At 39.1% G+C, this 15,331-nt stretch overlaps 1 protein-coding gene across 8 annotated transcripts in view; it reads right to left on the bottom strand.

The window, feature by feature from the left end:
* Positions 1-1,826: 1,826 nt before the first annotated feature.
* LOC133556592 (AP2-associated protein kinase 1-like) overlaps positions 1,827-15,331 on the bottom strand; it is a 44,636-nt gene continuing 31,131 nt past the window's right edge. For 5 of the 8 annotated variants that reach the window (XM_061906677.1, XM_061906680.1, XM_061906676.1 and 2 more), the window contains 2 exons: positions 12,559-12,648; positions 1,827-5,406 (listed from right to left, as the gene is read on the bottom strand). In XM_061906677.1, the coding sequence (XP_061762661.1) occupies positions 4,733-5,406; positions 12,559-12,648 (764 nt within the window). In that variant the 3' untranslated portion in view covers positions 1,827-4,732. Of the gene's footprint in view, positions 5,407-11,870; positions 12,075-12,558; positions 12,649-15,331 lie in introns of those variants that run through there. The other 3 variants (XM_061906681.1, XM_061906678.1, XM_061906682.1) reach the window with 2 other exon arrangements.

The raw sequence follows: 15,331 nt of genomic DNA on the forward strand, positions 1-15,331 counted from the left end.
ACTTCTTCATACGTTTCTGCTGCCATCCCCGGGTTCGTCGTGAAAACTACTGACCAACGTCAATTTTGCTTCTTCTCCATGTCAAACTGAGCGCAAACGTCTTGGGAAGCATTTTGTACATTATCCAATCCTATCCATTTCCATTTTATTTGGAGCGCGCTTCAAAAAATAAACTGCGGACCAAATTGCTATGCCACAGAACTTTCCTCCAGAGGGTCTTATCTTTGTCCATGTGATGCCAAATGAAACAAAAATTGAGCTGTTTGGCCACAATACCCAGCAATATGTTTGCAGGAGAAAAGGTGAGGCTTTTAATCCCGGGAACACCAATCATACCCTCAAGCACGGTGGTGGTACTGTATATTATGTTTTGGGCTTGTTTTGCTGCCAATGGAACTGGTGCTTTACAGAGATTTAGTGGGACAATGAAAAAGGATGATGACCTCCAAATTCTTCAGGACAACCTAAAATCATCAGCCAGGAGGTTGGGTCTTGGGCGCAAGTTGGGTGTTCCAACAGGACATTGACCCCAAACAGACGTCATAAATGGTAAAGAAATAGCTAAATCATGCAAGAATTAAGGTTTTAAAAATGGCCTTCCTAAACTTAAACGTGTGGACAATGCTGAAGAAACAAGTCCATGTCAGAAAACCAACAAATTTAGCTGAACTGCACCAATTTTGTCAAGAGGAGTGGTCAAAAATTCAACCAGAAGCTTGTGGATGGCTACCAAAAGCGCCTTATTGCAGTGACACTTGACAAGGGACAAATATTAACATTGCTGTATGTATACTTTTCACCCAGCAGATTTGGTCCCATTTTCAGTAGACCCATAATAAATTCATAAAAGAACCAAACTTCATGAATGTTTTTTTTGTGACCAACATGTATGTGCTCCAATCACTCTATCACAAAAAAATAAAGCGTTGTAGATAGTATAGGAAACGGAAGACAGCTATGACATTGTTCTTTACAACTTTTGACCATGACTGTAATTGTAACTATGACAACTCAAAGTATTTTATCAACACGCTTTGATTTCAATTGTATTTATAATCCATCCATTTTCTACCGCTTGTTCCCTTTCGGGGTTGCGGGGGGCGCTGGCGCCTATCTCAGCTACAATCGGGCGGAAGGCGGGGTACACCCTGGACAAGTCGCCACCTCATCGCAGGGCCAACACAGATAGACAGACAACATTCACACTCACATTCACACACTAGGGCCAATTTAGTGTTGCCAATCAACCTATCCCCAGGTGCATGTCTTTGGAAGTGGGAGGAAGCCGGAGTACTCGGAGGGAACCCACGCATTCACAGGGAGAACATGCAAACTCCACACAGAAAGATCCTCAGCCTGGAATTGAACCCAGGACTGCAGGACCTTCGTATTGTGAGGCAGACGCACTAACCCCTCTGCCACCGTGAAGCCCATTTATATCTATAATTGATTTTATTTAATAATATACATTTGAATGATTGTGATTTTCTTTACAATGCATTGCCTTCTTTTAGTTTTATGTAAAAACTTTGAATTGCTTTGCATGCGAATTGTGTTCATAATCTTGCCTTTGAGTCAATAAAATGTTTTTATATATCTTCCAATTACAGTACGATTATATAGTAATTATAAATATATATTTATATCCCTTTAAATGGTTACTTGCATTATTATTATTATTATATATTTTAATTACATTATTGCTTAGTTTTGTCACAAAATACAGCTGACAACAATATTTGTGGGACAAAATACATATCTTCCAGCCAAATGTACCCCCAAATCTCAATATCAGCATTTTATAAAAGAGTAACATGAACAAAGAATGATTTTACATTCATTTAATATTTTTCATGACTTTGACAACATACATCAAAGGCAAGCTGTGAAGTATTTTGAGGTGCTTTTCATCCAACAGTAAGTCAGCAGTTGAATCAACCATTCCATCCAACACGGGAGAAAAATATATATATTTTTTTTTCCAGTTGTTACATTCAAAACAGATTCTTACAGAAACATTCACTTAAAACACACCAGGTGAGAAAATGGAACATTAAAAATAAGATATCGCGATTCAAGTAGAAATGAAAAGATAACTTTTCACATGACATTGGATGGACATTTTTATCAACTTAACCAGTTTGGATGTCGTTGACGACAACATAAGAAAGCGCTCCAAACCTTTATAAAGTAAAATATAGGAATGCAATTAATAGGCCACCTATATTTATTACTACTGTATGTCAGTCCCAGACGGAACAAGTGTGTGTATTTATGACAAATGAAAAGCATTATAGTTGCAGAGGTTGTCAGTGCATACTTGAATATTACAAAAATGCTTACAGTGCGTGCTTTTGAAGAAGTGAATGTGAGTTGTTGAGCATTATACGAGCATTTGTTGTACTTTGTGCTAAATGATAAAATCAATTGTTGCATTTTTTTAGAGGAACATGTTACCAATGACATGTATGAGAAGATAAAAAATAGACCCCAGTATGCGTTACTCCTAAGGCTGTCAAAAAGAGCGAGTTAACTTGTGATTAACTACAAAATCCCATTCATTGTTTATAGTTTCAGATTAATCACACAGTTGTACTTTTTTGGAGGAACTGACATTGGTTAGGTAAGAGACGAAGAATATTGTCCGGAATGCGGGATTACTATAGCTGTCAAAAAAAACAAAAAACGAGTAAACTCATGTGATTATTCACAAAACAAACAACAACACGGCATCAATCGTGTAGTTGCAGATTAATCACACTTTTTTGAGAAACATGTTACCACTGACATTAGTTTGTATATGAAAAAATAAAGAATAGTTTCCAGTATGCATTAATACAAGGGCTGTCAAAAATAAGTTAACTCACGTGATTAATCGGAAAAGATTATCGCATTAATTGTGTACAGTTGCAAATTAATCACACAGTTTTAATTTTTGGGAGAAATATTTTACCGACATGGGTTAATGTAAGAGAAGAGAAAGAATAGTGTCCAGTAAGCGTGATTGCTTGGGCTGTCAAAAATAACGAGTTAACTTATGTGATTAATCGCAAAACACATTGCATTTGTTGTGTACATTTGCAGATGAATCACACTTTGTACTTTTTTTTGGAGGAATGTGTTACTAATGACATGGGTTTACATATGAGAAGATAAAGAATAGTGTCCAGTATGCGTTAACACTGGGGCAGTCAAAAATAGAGTTAGCTCATGTGATGAATAATAAAAAAATAGCGCATTAATTGTGTCTATACGAAGATTAATCATCCAATTTATTTTGTGAGTACATGCTCCTTTACTTTAACCGTGGATTGTTACACGGTCAGTGATCAGGTGTGGAGACTAACCGGTGTGGTCGCAGGCAAATTCCCCTTAAAAATAAACCCTATTTTATTTTTTTTGTCATACACAAAGATTAAAAAAATGTTTTATTTAAACATTTTTGCGTATGACATCCTGACCATAAAATAGCATATTAGGGTGTTTTTTTCCCTGATTAATTTAAATTATGTAAGTAAGTAATTTGTTCTGATTATTAATAGTTCATTCAAATTCAAAAGTGTGATTAATCTGATTTAAAAAAATTTAACATTTGACAGCACTCGTGATTACATTATGCAGTCTGTTCCATACATTTTCACAAAGGTCCATCCCCACATGAAACAAACACATACGTATACCTTATATACACTACAGGCCAAAAGTTTCATTCAATTTTTTTTCTTTATTTTACTGAATATTTACATTGTCGGTTGTCACTGAAGGCCTCAAAACTATGAATGAACACATTTGGAGTTATGTACTTTACAAAAAAAGGTGAGATAACTGAAAACATGTTTTATATTCCATTTTTTTCAAAATAGCCACCCTTTGCTCTGATTACTGTTTTGGACACTCTTGGCATTCTCTCAATGAGCTTCAATAGATAGTCATCTGAAATGGATTTCACTTCACAGGTGTCATAGTTTTGATGCCGTCAGTGACAATCCACAAGGTGAATAGTCTTGAAAAAAACCACAGAAAAAAACACATTGAAATGGGAACGTGTGTCCAAACTTTTGGCCTGTAATGTACGTATGTTCTATTTTCAGCCAAGACTGGTCATTGACTGAAAACAGAGAAACACAAACTTATCGATACATAGCCAAACACCATCTGTTTATGTTTAAACTGGGACAAATGACAAAAGTGAGGTAGGTAAGAAAACAATTAAATGCTTGACCACCACGTTGGTCTTGTTGGAGAATTCCGTACCGACTGGAGTTACTAATTCAAAACATGACCAGTACAACAAAAAGTAGCCTAAACTGACCTAAATGCTGGAATTGTTAAAGTGGGATTGGATACCCCCCAAAAAAAGCAAGAAAAAAAAAAAGCAGGTCATGAAAAGTTTTATTTTGGTTTTCTGAGGCGTAGTTGAATAATCCTAAATGAAAGGTGTGTACTCACTGTAAGTGTAAACCACTGAAGTCCACCCAGTCCTTGTGACAACACATTTGATATGATGATTCAGCACTATATGCTTAAGGTCTGCTGAGGTTTAGGCACAAAAACACTAGTGTGGGTTTGCGCTGCTGGCATGCACGTTACCTTTCTTTGCTCGCTTCAGGCAATGCAAGAATTGCGTGGCACCACCAGAGAAACTTTGAAGCGCTTCTTTCCAAGGTAAAGGTGTTGCATACTAGAATGGAGGAGTTTGGTGCAGGCTCGCAGTCCAGCTGCAGCGTTGTTGTCAGGGCTTATCTTGCGGCGCTTTAAGGTGAAAGGGTGCACTGACAAAAGGGTCTGCGGCGCGTACTGCAGCCTGATTGCTCGCGTTAAAGCCTGTCGTCTCGTACTGCTGGCCCTCAAAGTGTCGGGAATATTTGGCGAGGGCTTGTGGGCGGAACGGCTGGGGGGCCATTTGTGCCAGTGCACCTTGCTCGGCTAGGGCCTCCTTTTTTCTCGCAAAGGGAGCCTGGGAGAACACGTCCAGCTGGGCGGAGAGCGGGCCGCGTGGGAACGGCGCCTCGGCGAACACGTCGCCTGCTTCTTGATGCGTGGGGCGGAAAGGAGCTTTGGAGAAGACGTCCGGGGTACCCTTGGCTGGCTGGGCGTCTGGCTGGGAATGATTCTGTGCAGAAGCTGGTTGAGAAATTGCCACGTTGGACACTTGTGATAAGAGGAGGCAGGGCTCGCCTCCGTGTTCCTCCTCTTCCTCGGAGTCAAGGAGCAGCGGTCTGGAGCCACTGCAGTCGTGGGCCAAAATAGGACCCTCTGCCGAATCCATGAAATTCGGCTGCTCTTCTTTGCAGCTCTCTTTTTCCTGGTCTTCTTCACTGGAGTGACTACATGCCTCGTTCGCCGGAATCTCAGTGTCGTGGTCCAGGCCAAGCACGGAGTAGCCGTTCCTCTCCACTTGAGCATCTGCATGAGAGCAGATAAGGAGAGCACGTTGTTCAATGTCGTCAGGAGACCATGCAACCTTTTACTAGTGTCACGACACTTAATGACAACACAGGTTCTACTGGGGACAAGATACTACACAGCTTCAGCAGCACAACATGGAGCAACCTTGTTTCCACATCTTGCTCTCAACAAGTGTTGCTGTTGGAAAAGGACGGGAGCACGGGGAGTCAGTGGAAACAAGGAGACGGGCCTTGGCAGCAGTGAGACAAGACGAACACAGAGGAGCGCACGGGTCAGTCTTACCTCAGCAGCGTTGACGGCGGCTCTCAGGAGGTGTTAGTGGAAGCCGTTAAAAGGAAAACAGCAGTTTTGGATTTTGTTGCGACCTGACTTGGTTATCCAAGTGCTGATTATGTAACACAGACTCAATTGGTTAGCTACACAATTCTAATTTTTATGTCGATTGGGCATTTCTTCACCGGTATTCAAAAGGTCATTATACGATTTTTTTCTACATTTAAAACACTTCCATGGAGTTTACACAATATGTAATGGTGGTGCTTAAGTCAAAATTGTACATAGCTTATATTTTACATCCATCTTTAAACCGCTTTCAGACTGTCTTTTTAGGATGTGCTGTTTTACAGTAAGTAGGTAAATTTTATTTATAAAGGGGAGATCTTATTTGGTGCTGAAGTTCTCCTCCAGGCCAAGCCAGCTTTGACTGCGTCTTCTCCCCATCAGCCATGTTGTAGTTTCCAGCACTGTCATATCGAGTCTACTGACAGATTTAGGTTAGAATTGTACTGTACGCTACTTTTTTTTATTAGAAATGGCAACAGCGGAGGATGCATTTACATGTACGAGCCAAGAGGATGGAGAAAAATAAGGAACTTATGGACTACAACTTTGTACTACATATAATTTAAAAAATGTGGCTCTTGCTAAGCTTTTTGGGTAAATCTCTACCATCTAAGTAGATATCCACTGACATAATCACTAGAGCAGTGGTTCTCAAATACAGCACTATGTCATCAGTTTCTGATTTATTAAATTGTATAACAGTGCAAAATATTACTCATTTGTAGTGGTCTTTCTTGAACTATTTGGAAAAAAATATATAAAAATAACTAAAAACTTGTTGAAAAATAAACATGTGATTCAATTATAAATAAAGATTTCTACACATAGAAGTAATAATCAACGTAACGTGCCCTCTTTGGGGATTGTAATAGAGATCCATCTGGATTCATGAACTTAATTCTAAACATTTCTTCACAAAAAAATAAATCTTTAACATCAATATTTATGGGACTTGCCCACAAAAAATCTAGCTGTCAACACTGAATATTGCATTGTTGCATTTCTTTTCACAGTTTATGAACTTAAATTAATATTTTGTTTAAGTATTATTCAATAAATATATTTATAAAGGATTTTTGAATTGTTATTTTTAAAAAAATTTCACGTACCCCTTGGCACACCTTCAAGTACTCCTAGGGGTACGCATGCCCCTATTTGAGAACCACTGCACTAGAGAATAACGCTATATAAATATAGTTCACTTCACTAAACAGCTCATTTGGAGCAAGTTTGGAAGAAAGAAAGATAGTTTTATAAATATTTCCGACATGCCTCGATAGTTCAATTGAATTATATATATATATATATATATATATATACATATATATATATATTTTTTTTACACAAAAACAGATACCAAACAGGTAAGAAAAATTGTTTTCGCATAATACTACCACTTTTCCAACTATAATAAAATTTTTAACATGAGAGTCCTATAGATATATGAAATAACACCGACGTAGTCACCCATACACTATTTAATCCAATAGTAACTCTGCCTGAGGTTGAGCTAATTAGTAGCCATGCTACAGTAGTAATAGTATTCTTAGTTCATTAAGCCATTTTTGTACTTATTTAATCCAAAATACATAGAATATGGTATCGAGTGAAGCCATAAACGAGGGAAGACTATATTACATTTCTGAATTAATTCAAAATTTTCAAGAATCAAATTTTAAAGACTTTTTTTGGCCATTACTTACTCGCTGCGCATATACTTCAGCAGCCAAGAGGGGCTTTTGTAAACAGTAATCGGCATCAAATAAGTTTCATTATAATTCATATACCAAATGCTATTTTGAGGGAATCTATTCTGAATTAAATTGTCACCCAAACAAGTAGAACAGAATGGAATTGTGAGGTGTATTATTTAAATTGCTATTGTTGGCTGTACAGTGGGACCTCCATTCATGAATGCCTTTATTTGCATCTTTTTCGGTTTACGAACGCTTACATCGCGCCAAATATACCTCGGTGTGCAAACCATGTCTCGGCTTGTAAACGCTTCATTCATTCATTTTGCATGCTGCTTGACGCCATCGGGGCTGCCATTTTGAAGAGCTTTAATGGCTGACAAGTTTATCTCCATAACTGTCGTAACTTGCAAAGCTGTGTCTGCCTGTGTTAGACATCACTTTGTGTGATCAGAAACGCTTTAAATGTATCCAAACTGTACTGTATAGCTTCGGGTTGCTAGACAAGCTATACAGCTAGTATTTTAGCTAGCTAGCCTCCGGCAGTCCAAGGATTTTCTTAGCAAAGGGGGTTTTTTAGTCCGCAGCAAGTCTTTAAATGTGATGAGACCGAAAAAGCTGCCACTGCGGACCTTCTTACAGCGAAGGAGAAGGCACAACCGGGACACAAGAATTGATTTACGTGGACCCCAACTTAAACAAGTTGAAAAACTTATTCGGGTGTTACCATTTAGTGGTCAATTGTACGGAATATGTACTGAACTTTGCAATCTACTAATAAAAGTTTCAATCAGTCAAAACGCCTCACACTACCAGTTTGTGCTAACGTGACAATGTGAAGCCACTGCCCGTTTACCACTCTGAAACTCAGTGTTCAATAATGCCACATGTATTCCCAGACACGAGGTTAAACAATTGTCCTTTTTCTGCGCATGTGTTGTCATTTAAACTTGCTGTAATGTTGTTGCGTTGAGAGATTAGGACTTTTGTTGAGGCTAGAACAAATTATTCATGTTTAAATTGATTCTTATGGGGAACTGTGCTTCACTATAGAAACTTTTCGGTTTGCAAACTACGCTGAAGAACCAATTAAGTTCGTAAATAGAGGTTCCACTGTAATTATCGCCCCATCTTCTTTGCAGTTTAGGTGACTAAACATGGTTAACTAATTATTTTAGTAAAGTGTGAGTAGAATGAGAAAAGAGAATGTGAGGCGCTCAGATGTCCTCTACGCTGAGGACCATTTTTCTATTCAAACCGAAAACGTGTTGGCTGGAGACAAGCAACAAAAAAGTAGCTGTCAGAAGCACTTAGTTTATCCACAGGGAGGTGTTAGAACAAAAGGTTAACATGATGGCGAGAAAGAAAACTTACGAAAGCGGTCAACATCTTTGCATTTATACACAGACAGGCTTGGGTCTCTTTAGATTTGACATATATCACATTTATACATTCAGTCTAAAGCGGTAATGTCAGTCACATTTGTTCATTACTATGATAGATGTGATGCATTTACACATTCCACAATCAAAAATGAGCATGGATGGCAAAAGCAAAACAAAACCAAACAACATACACACGGTTTTTATTTTCTGAGAAAGAGGTATTGGTCGAGTGACTTCCAAGTTTGTAATAGCAGTTGACTGGCTGTCTATGATGCAACGCTTCTATGCGGCTTTAAAGTGCAACGTGAAAACGCATTGCATTGTGGGTCTCTCTGAATCGCTTGTTTACATGGCTTAATGCAAGACTCTCTGCGTAAGTTTTTTGTTTTTTTCCTTTAACAAGTTCAAAACATGGCACAAACATGTAGCATCATTAACTGCCACAGTCGTGGTCATCATTGCTTCTGGCAAAAATATAAGATTTGGTCAGATTTTTCTTGTTTCAGCGTGAAAGTAAGGCGGAAGGAAGTCAGGTTATGATGCTAATGAGACGATCAAACACGATTTTTATCGCCATCACCATGGTACATGTCTGTGTTCACACTGCATTTTCAGACTGGTATGTTGGAATCAAAGCATGTTTTATTCTGCTGCACACATAGCATTTAGCAAACAGTATTTTGGAATAAAGCATATTTTTGTTTAATTTTAGTCTTGGGTAAGCAAAAAAATGAATGAGTTTTTTTGAAGCAGTAATGATGTCCCGATGCAGTCCCATGATTTTTTTTATCATTATGTATGATCCATTTGAATCCAGGTACAGTACAGCCATGTAAACAAAACCTATGTTCAGCAAAAATGGCTACCCGGCACCCACTAATCATCTTTCAAGTCTAGTTAAGAGCAAGCGAAGTGATCTTCACTGAGAGGAGTATTTTACTTAGTCATCTTGTCATTGGCCATTGTAACTAATGACAGTAAACATATCACCTTTGTCCACATAATACAGCTGATATAAATAATGATAGACCCGTTCAGACCCCTCCTGATCTGAAAGGGGAAATGCACGATTGAAATTTTTTTGCCCATCCTTCACAATCCTTGTGCGAAAGAAGAACACACGTTTCTCTCTTTTCTGTGTGTTCCAAATATTACAAAAACTGCTCATGAAAGGCAGCTTACAATGCAAGTAATGGGGATACAATCTTTTTCACCAATAAAGCCCTTTAAAACATCCAAAAGCCTCCTACACCAATGTATATTAATGTTGTAATTATCCATGCAATGTAGTACCAGGCACATTAATGACAACATGTAAAATTTACAGTATTTTGGTCATCAAGTATTACAGAAACTCCTTTCCTGGGCGCATTAATTTCATCGAGCGCATAGCCAAGGCGTTCGTCGCTATGTGCTAAAACTTTCACATAATAAGGAGATAAAACTGTGACTGCGCTCACTGGGATGACAAATGATGGGATATTGTTTCTTTTTAGAGCTGTAAAATTCTCAATAATCCATCCATCCATCCATCCATCCATTTTCTATCGCTTATTCCCTTCGGGGTCACGGATCTCATTCTCAGTAATCCTCAAATGAAAAATGCTTTCAAGTGATGTTAAGGTCTTATGCTGCATTCTATTTATTGAGAGCCATATAGCATCAAGTTGGTAGCGTGTAGATGTTAAAAGTTGACCAATTTCCCGTTTTGGTGCCACAACCTTCTACTTTTCAGGTGGGAGTTATAATTTATAACCTAGCATTAACTTTTCCAAAATCAAAGGGAATGCTCAAGCTTCTTTGAGCTATTGGGGGTCACAACCAACGTTATTAGCAGTTTAGGCTAGCTAATAGCTGGCTAAGCAGTGTGAGTAAGTTAATATGTCACAACGTCGGAAGAATAGTTCAAAGTTGTTAGCTCGTACAATAACAATGTCGCTACAGCCTTCTTAATATGCTGGCCAAGGCATGTAAATGGTGCATTGTTTGTTGTTGTTGTTTTTTAGAGCGCCTTATGGGAAGAATAGATGAATCCCATTACCTATAATGTTAGATGTCTCATACTAGCAGTTCTTCAAGATCTAGAAAAGGGAAATACATCTCTTCTTGTCTCACATAGGGATTGTAAATGATGGGCAAAATTCCCCCCAAAAGTGCAATTGATCTTACCAAGACACTCTATGCTTTCAACTTTGCGGGAAAGGTATGGAGAGGACCCTTTTCTGTTACAGCAAGCCTGGGACACAAAGCAAGGTCCGTAAAGGCATTCTTAGATGATGGGTTTGAGAATTTGAGAGCCCTGACCTCAACAGCACCAAAATTCTTCAAGATGAACTATAACAACAGAAGATAGTGAGGCAGCAGGTCCAACATCCGTCCAACTCCATCACTTCCTTAAAAGTGTCCCTATCATTTTGCCCATCTAGTACAGATGAAACATTGTCCCATTTCACAATCGCTGTGAGGTGACAAAACAGTGAAGCTGAAGCTACATCTTGTTATACTGTTAGATCCATGGGAAAATAGTGATGAATAAAATCATAGATTTTAAAACGCATGTGTTCACTGTGTTTACAAAAAGTTATAAAACAACAGCACAAAAATCCAGAGTGGACTGAGAAACCTGTCAGGGCAGACAATTTTCCACCTCATTGGTAAAAGACAAACTGGCTCTATTAGTGCAAACTGGGTGATTATGGGTACATGTTGGTTATAAAGCAACCTGTGTTTAGAGAAAGTGCATCAAATTGACCAGGAAGCCTGCAGCCTTTTGACTCTTTTGGTGGGGTTTGCCTGAAGGTTGAAAATAAGCAACAAGCACACAAAAGGGAAAGCAAAGCAACGGTCATCAAGCAGTCCATCATGAAATGAAAGTAGACCACCATGGCCGCACGCTAAATGAGAGTTCATGGAGGGGGAAAGCATGAGGAAAACCATGGTGTAGCCATGACTGTGGCAGATGATATGCTCAAGCAGTGATGGGAATGTAAGCAGAGCCTTATGTAACCTGCCTATCAGGCAACTATAGATTGAGTCTCGGTCAAGGTGAACTAGTCTTTAATTTGAAAAGATTCTACATCTCGAACCCAACTCTTCCCCTGTCCCAAAGTTAGGGCTTTACAAAGCCCCTCAACCTCTCCCATCCCCTTCTAGAGGTCGATGAGCTGATCCACCAGCAGAAGGGAGCGGGCCAAGTTGGGGATGCTGGACTCTGAACTGCCACTGTTGGTACGCGAGTGGCCACCTGGAACATGTCAGAGAAAAAGAGAGAGACGAGACACAGAGGTAGATATGGCAGAGCCAAGGGGGGTTGGTGAGGGTCGAGCCAAAGAATATACACCAAGGATGTATGGAGAAAAATAAGTAATTGAATGAGGATGATGATGATGATGATGATAATGATGATGAGGTGGATCAGAGCAGAGGGGTGCATGGAAAGGGGCAGGAAAAGAGAAAGAAGCAGAGAGTGAGCTGGAATAATCTTTACATGGCTGCATCAATCAGGGGAGGGTAAGGAAGCATCAATCTAACACTTGGAGACTTGCAAAATAAATGTACAAACAAGACCCTGCTGTGTGGAGGATTACATTTTTCAATGTGAAATTTTGACTGCCAAGATTCACCAGCCACAGAGGGAACGGGTGTGGGTTCTGCATGGGAGAGGGTCTGAGAATCCACCCTGCTAAGAGTAGATGTGAGAACTAACCTCAAGATTTTGTTCATCTTACCTTGATTTGAGTTTTTGGTGACGAGTACGGGAATAGGGTCAAACTCGTCGTTATTGGCTTTCTCTCCATGCGACATGAGGAAAGAAGAGTCTGCAGCGAAGAAATCAGTGAATGGAAAGCAGAAGAGGGAGGAAAGCAGTTAATTCAGCCCAAGTAGGAAGCAAAAAAAGTATGGAGAGGGCAAGTAGGTTGAACATACTGAGCCAGCGCAGTAAAATAATATAATAGAACTGTGGACATCGGAGGGTGGCTGAAAGTTTTGAAAATATGTGAAGAAAAAGATGTCACTGACAATGTGCCCTCTAGTTTGGAATGTGTGTGAGCAAACGCACAAATTCCCTGATCATTCAGTGGAGCACATGTGAGCAACCTCAGATGTGCACACTGTGGTTATACCAGTATCACACCTGTGCCAAACCTGACATCATAACAATTTAAATGTTTTATTATAATAATGAAATGACTGTAATAATTTTCATGATATCATTTTCTGATATAAGTGATTTGTCCCTCTTACAATGAAAATAAACCAAAAAAAATGTTTTTCATGGGCTATGTGCTAGTATCGTAGGTCTGGGTGGGGGTCCTGCCTTGAAAATAAATGTTACCCCTTTCAGAGATCACATTTAGTTCCTGTAACTTTCTGTCTGTAAAATACATATTTCTATTAGCATTGATGAAATCTAGTAACAGCATTTCATGAATAATATAATAAACCATTCATAATAAATGGTAGTAAAATAAGCACACCTTTGATTGAGGAGTCATAATGTTACAACCTGGCATTTTCACGTTGTCCAACATTTTGTGTGGCCATAAAACACAGCACTGGGTAAGTGCCATGAGTGCGCGTGTTGGTGCAGGTGAGAGAGAAAGTGGCTTCTGTTGATATGAAAGATGACCTAGAGTTGGTTTAAACCTGGTTTCTATGGCAGAAAATGACCAGTTTTTCTAGATAGAAGCATTTTTTTTTTTACTAATGTTTTTGGTGAGGTTAAAAACAGGTTTTGATCTATAAATTTATTGATGGAATTGTTGTCCTTAAAGCGTCTCACCTAGAGGACTAGAGGAGCTAGTTAACTGTATTAGGAGCCAAGTAACTACAAACCCCGATTCCATATGAGTTGGGAAATTACGTTGGATGTAAATATAAACGGAATGCAATGATTTGCAAATCCTTTTCAACCCATATTCATGGAATGCACTACAAATACAAGATATTTGATGTTTAACTCATAAACTTTATTTTTGTTTTGCAAATAGTAATTAACTTAGAATTTCATGGCTGCAACATGTGTCAAAGTAGTTGGGAAAGGGCATGTTCACCACAGTTTTACATCACCTTTTCTTTTAACAACACTCAATAAACGTTTGGGAACTGAGGAAACTAATTGTTGAAGCTTTGAAAGTGGAATTATTTCCCATTCTTGTTTTTTGTAGAGCTTCAGTCGTTCAACAGTCCGGGGTCTCTGCTCTTGTATTTTACGCTCCATAATGCGCCACACATTTTCGACAGGAGACAGGTCTGTACTGCAGGCGGGCCAGGAAAGTACCCGCACTCTTTTTTACGAAGCCACGCTGTTGTAGCACGTGCTGAATGTGGCTTGGCATTGTCTTGCTGAAATAAGCAGGGGCGTACATGAAAAAGACGGCGCTTAGATGGCAGCATATGTTGTTCCAAAACCTGTATGTACCTTTCAGCATTATTGGTGCCTTCACAGATGTGTAAGTTACCCATGCCTTGGGCTCTAATGCATCCCCATACCATCACAGATGCTGGCTTTTGAACTTTTTGTCGATAACAGTCTGGATGGTTCGCTTCCCCTTTGGTCCGGATGACATGATGTTTTAATATTTCCCCAAAAATTTGAAATAAGGACTCGTCAGACCACAGAACACTTTTCCACCCTGCATCAGTCCATCTTAGATTATCTCGGGCCCAGAGAAGCCAGCGGCGTTTCTGGATGTTGTTGATAAATGGCTTTCGCTTTGCATAGTAGAGCTTTAACTTGCACTTACACATGTAGCGACAAACCGTATTTAGTGACAGTGGTTTTCTGAAGTGTTCCTGAGCCCATGTGGTGATATCCTTCAGAGATTGATGTCGGTTTTTGATACAGTGTCGTGTGAGGGATCGAAAGTCACGGTCATTCTATGTTGGTTTCCGGCCATGCCACTTATGTGGAGTGATTTCTCCAGATTCTCTAAACCTTTTGATGAGATTATGGACCGTAGATGTTGAAATCCCAAAATTTCTTGCAATTGCACTTAGAGAAACGTTGTTCTTAAACTGTTTGACTATTTGCTCACGCAGTTGTGGACAAAGGGTGTACCTCGCCCCATCCTTTCTTGTGAAAGACTGACCATTTTTTGGGAAGCTGTTTTTATACCCAATCATGGCACTCACCTGTTCCCAATTAGCCTCCACACCTGTGGGATGTTCCAAATAAGTGTTTGATGAGCATTCCTCAACTTCATCAGTATTTATTGCCACCTTTCCTAACTTCTTTGGCACGTGTTGCTGGCATCAAATTCTAAAGTTAATGATTATTTGCAAAAAATATATATTTATCAGTTTGAACATCAAATATGTTGTCTTTGTAGCATATTCAACTGAATATGGGTTGAAAATTATTTGCAAATCATTGTATTCCATTTATATTTAACTCTTAACACAATTTCCCAAGTCATATGGAAACGGGGTTTGTAAACTATCTTTAAACTTCTTGTGCAGATCTGGATGATTGTTGTCTAAATGTTCACCTTAAGCAAA

The sequence above is a fragment of the Nerophis ophidion genome, linkage group LG07 (genome assembly GCF_033978795.1).
Source record: "Nerophis ophidion isolate RoL-2023_Sa linkage group LG07, RoL_Noph_v1.0, whole genome shotgun sequence".
Classification (NCBI taxonomy): Eukaryota; Metazoa; Chordata; class Actinopteri; order Syngnathiformes; family Syngnathidae; genus Nerophis; species Nerophis ophidion.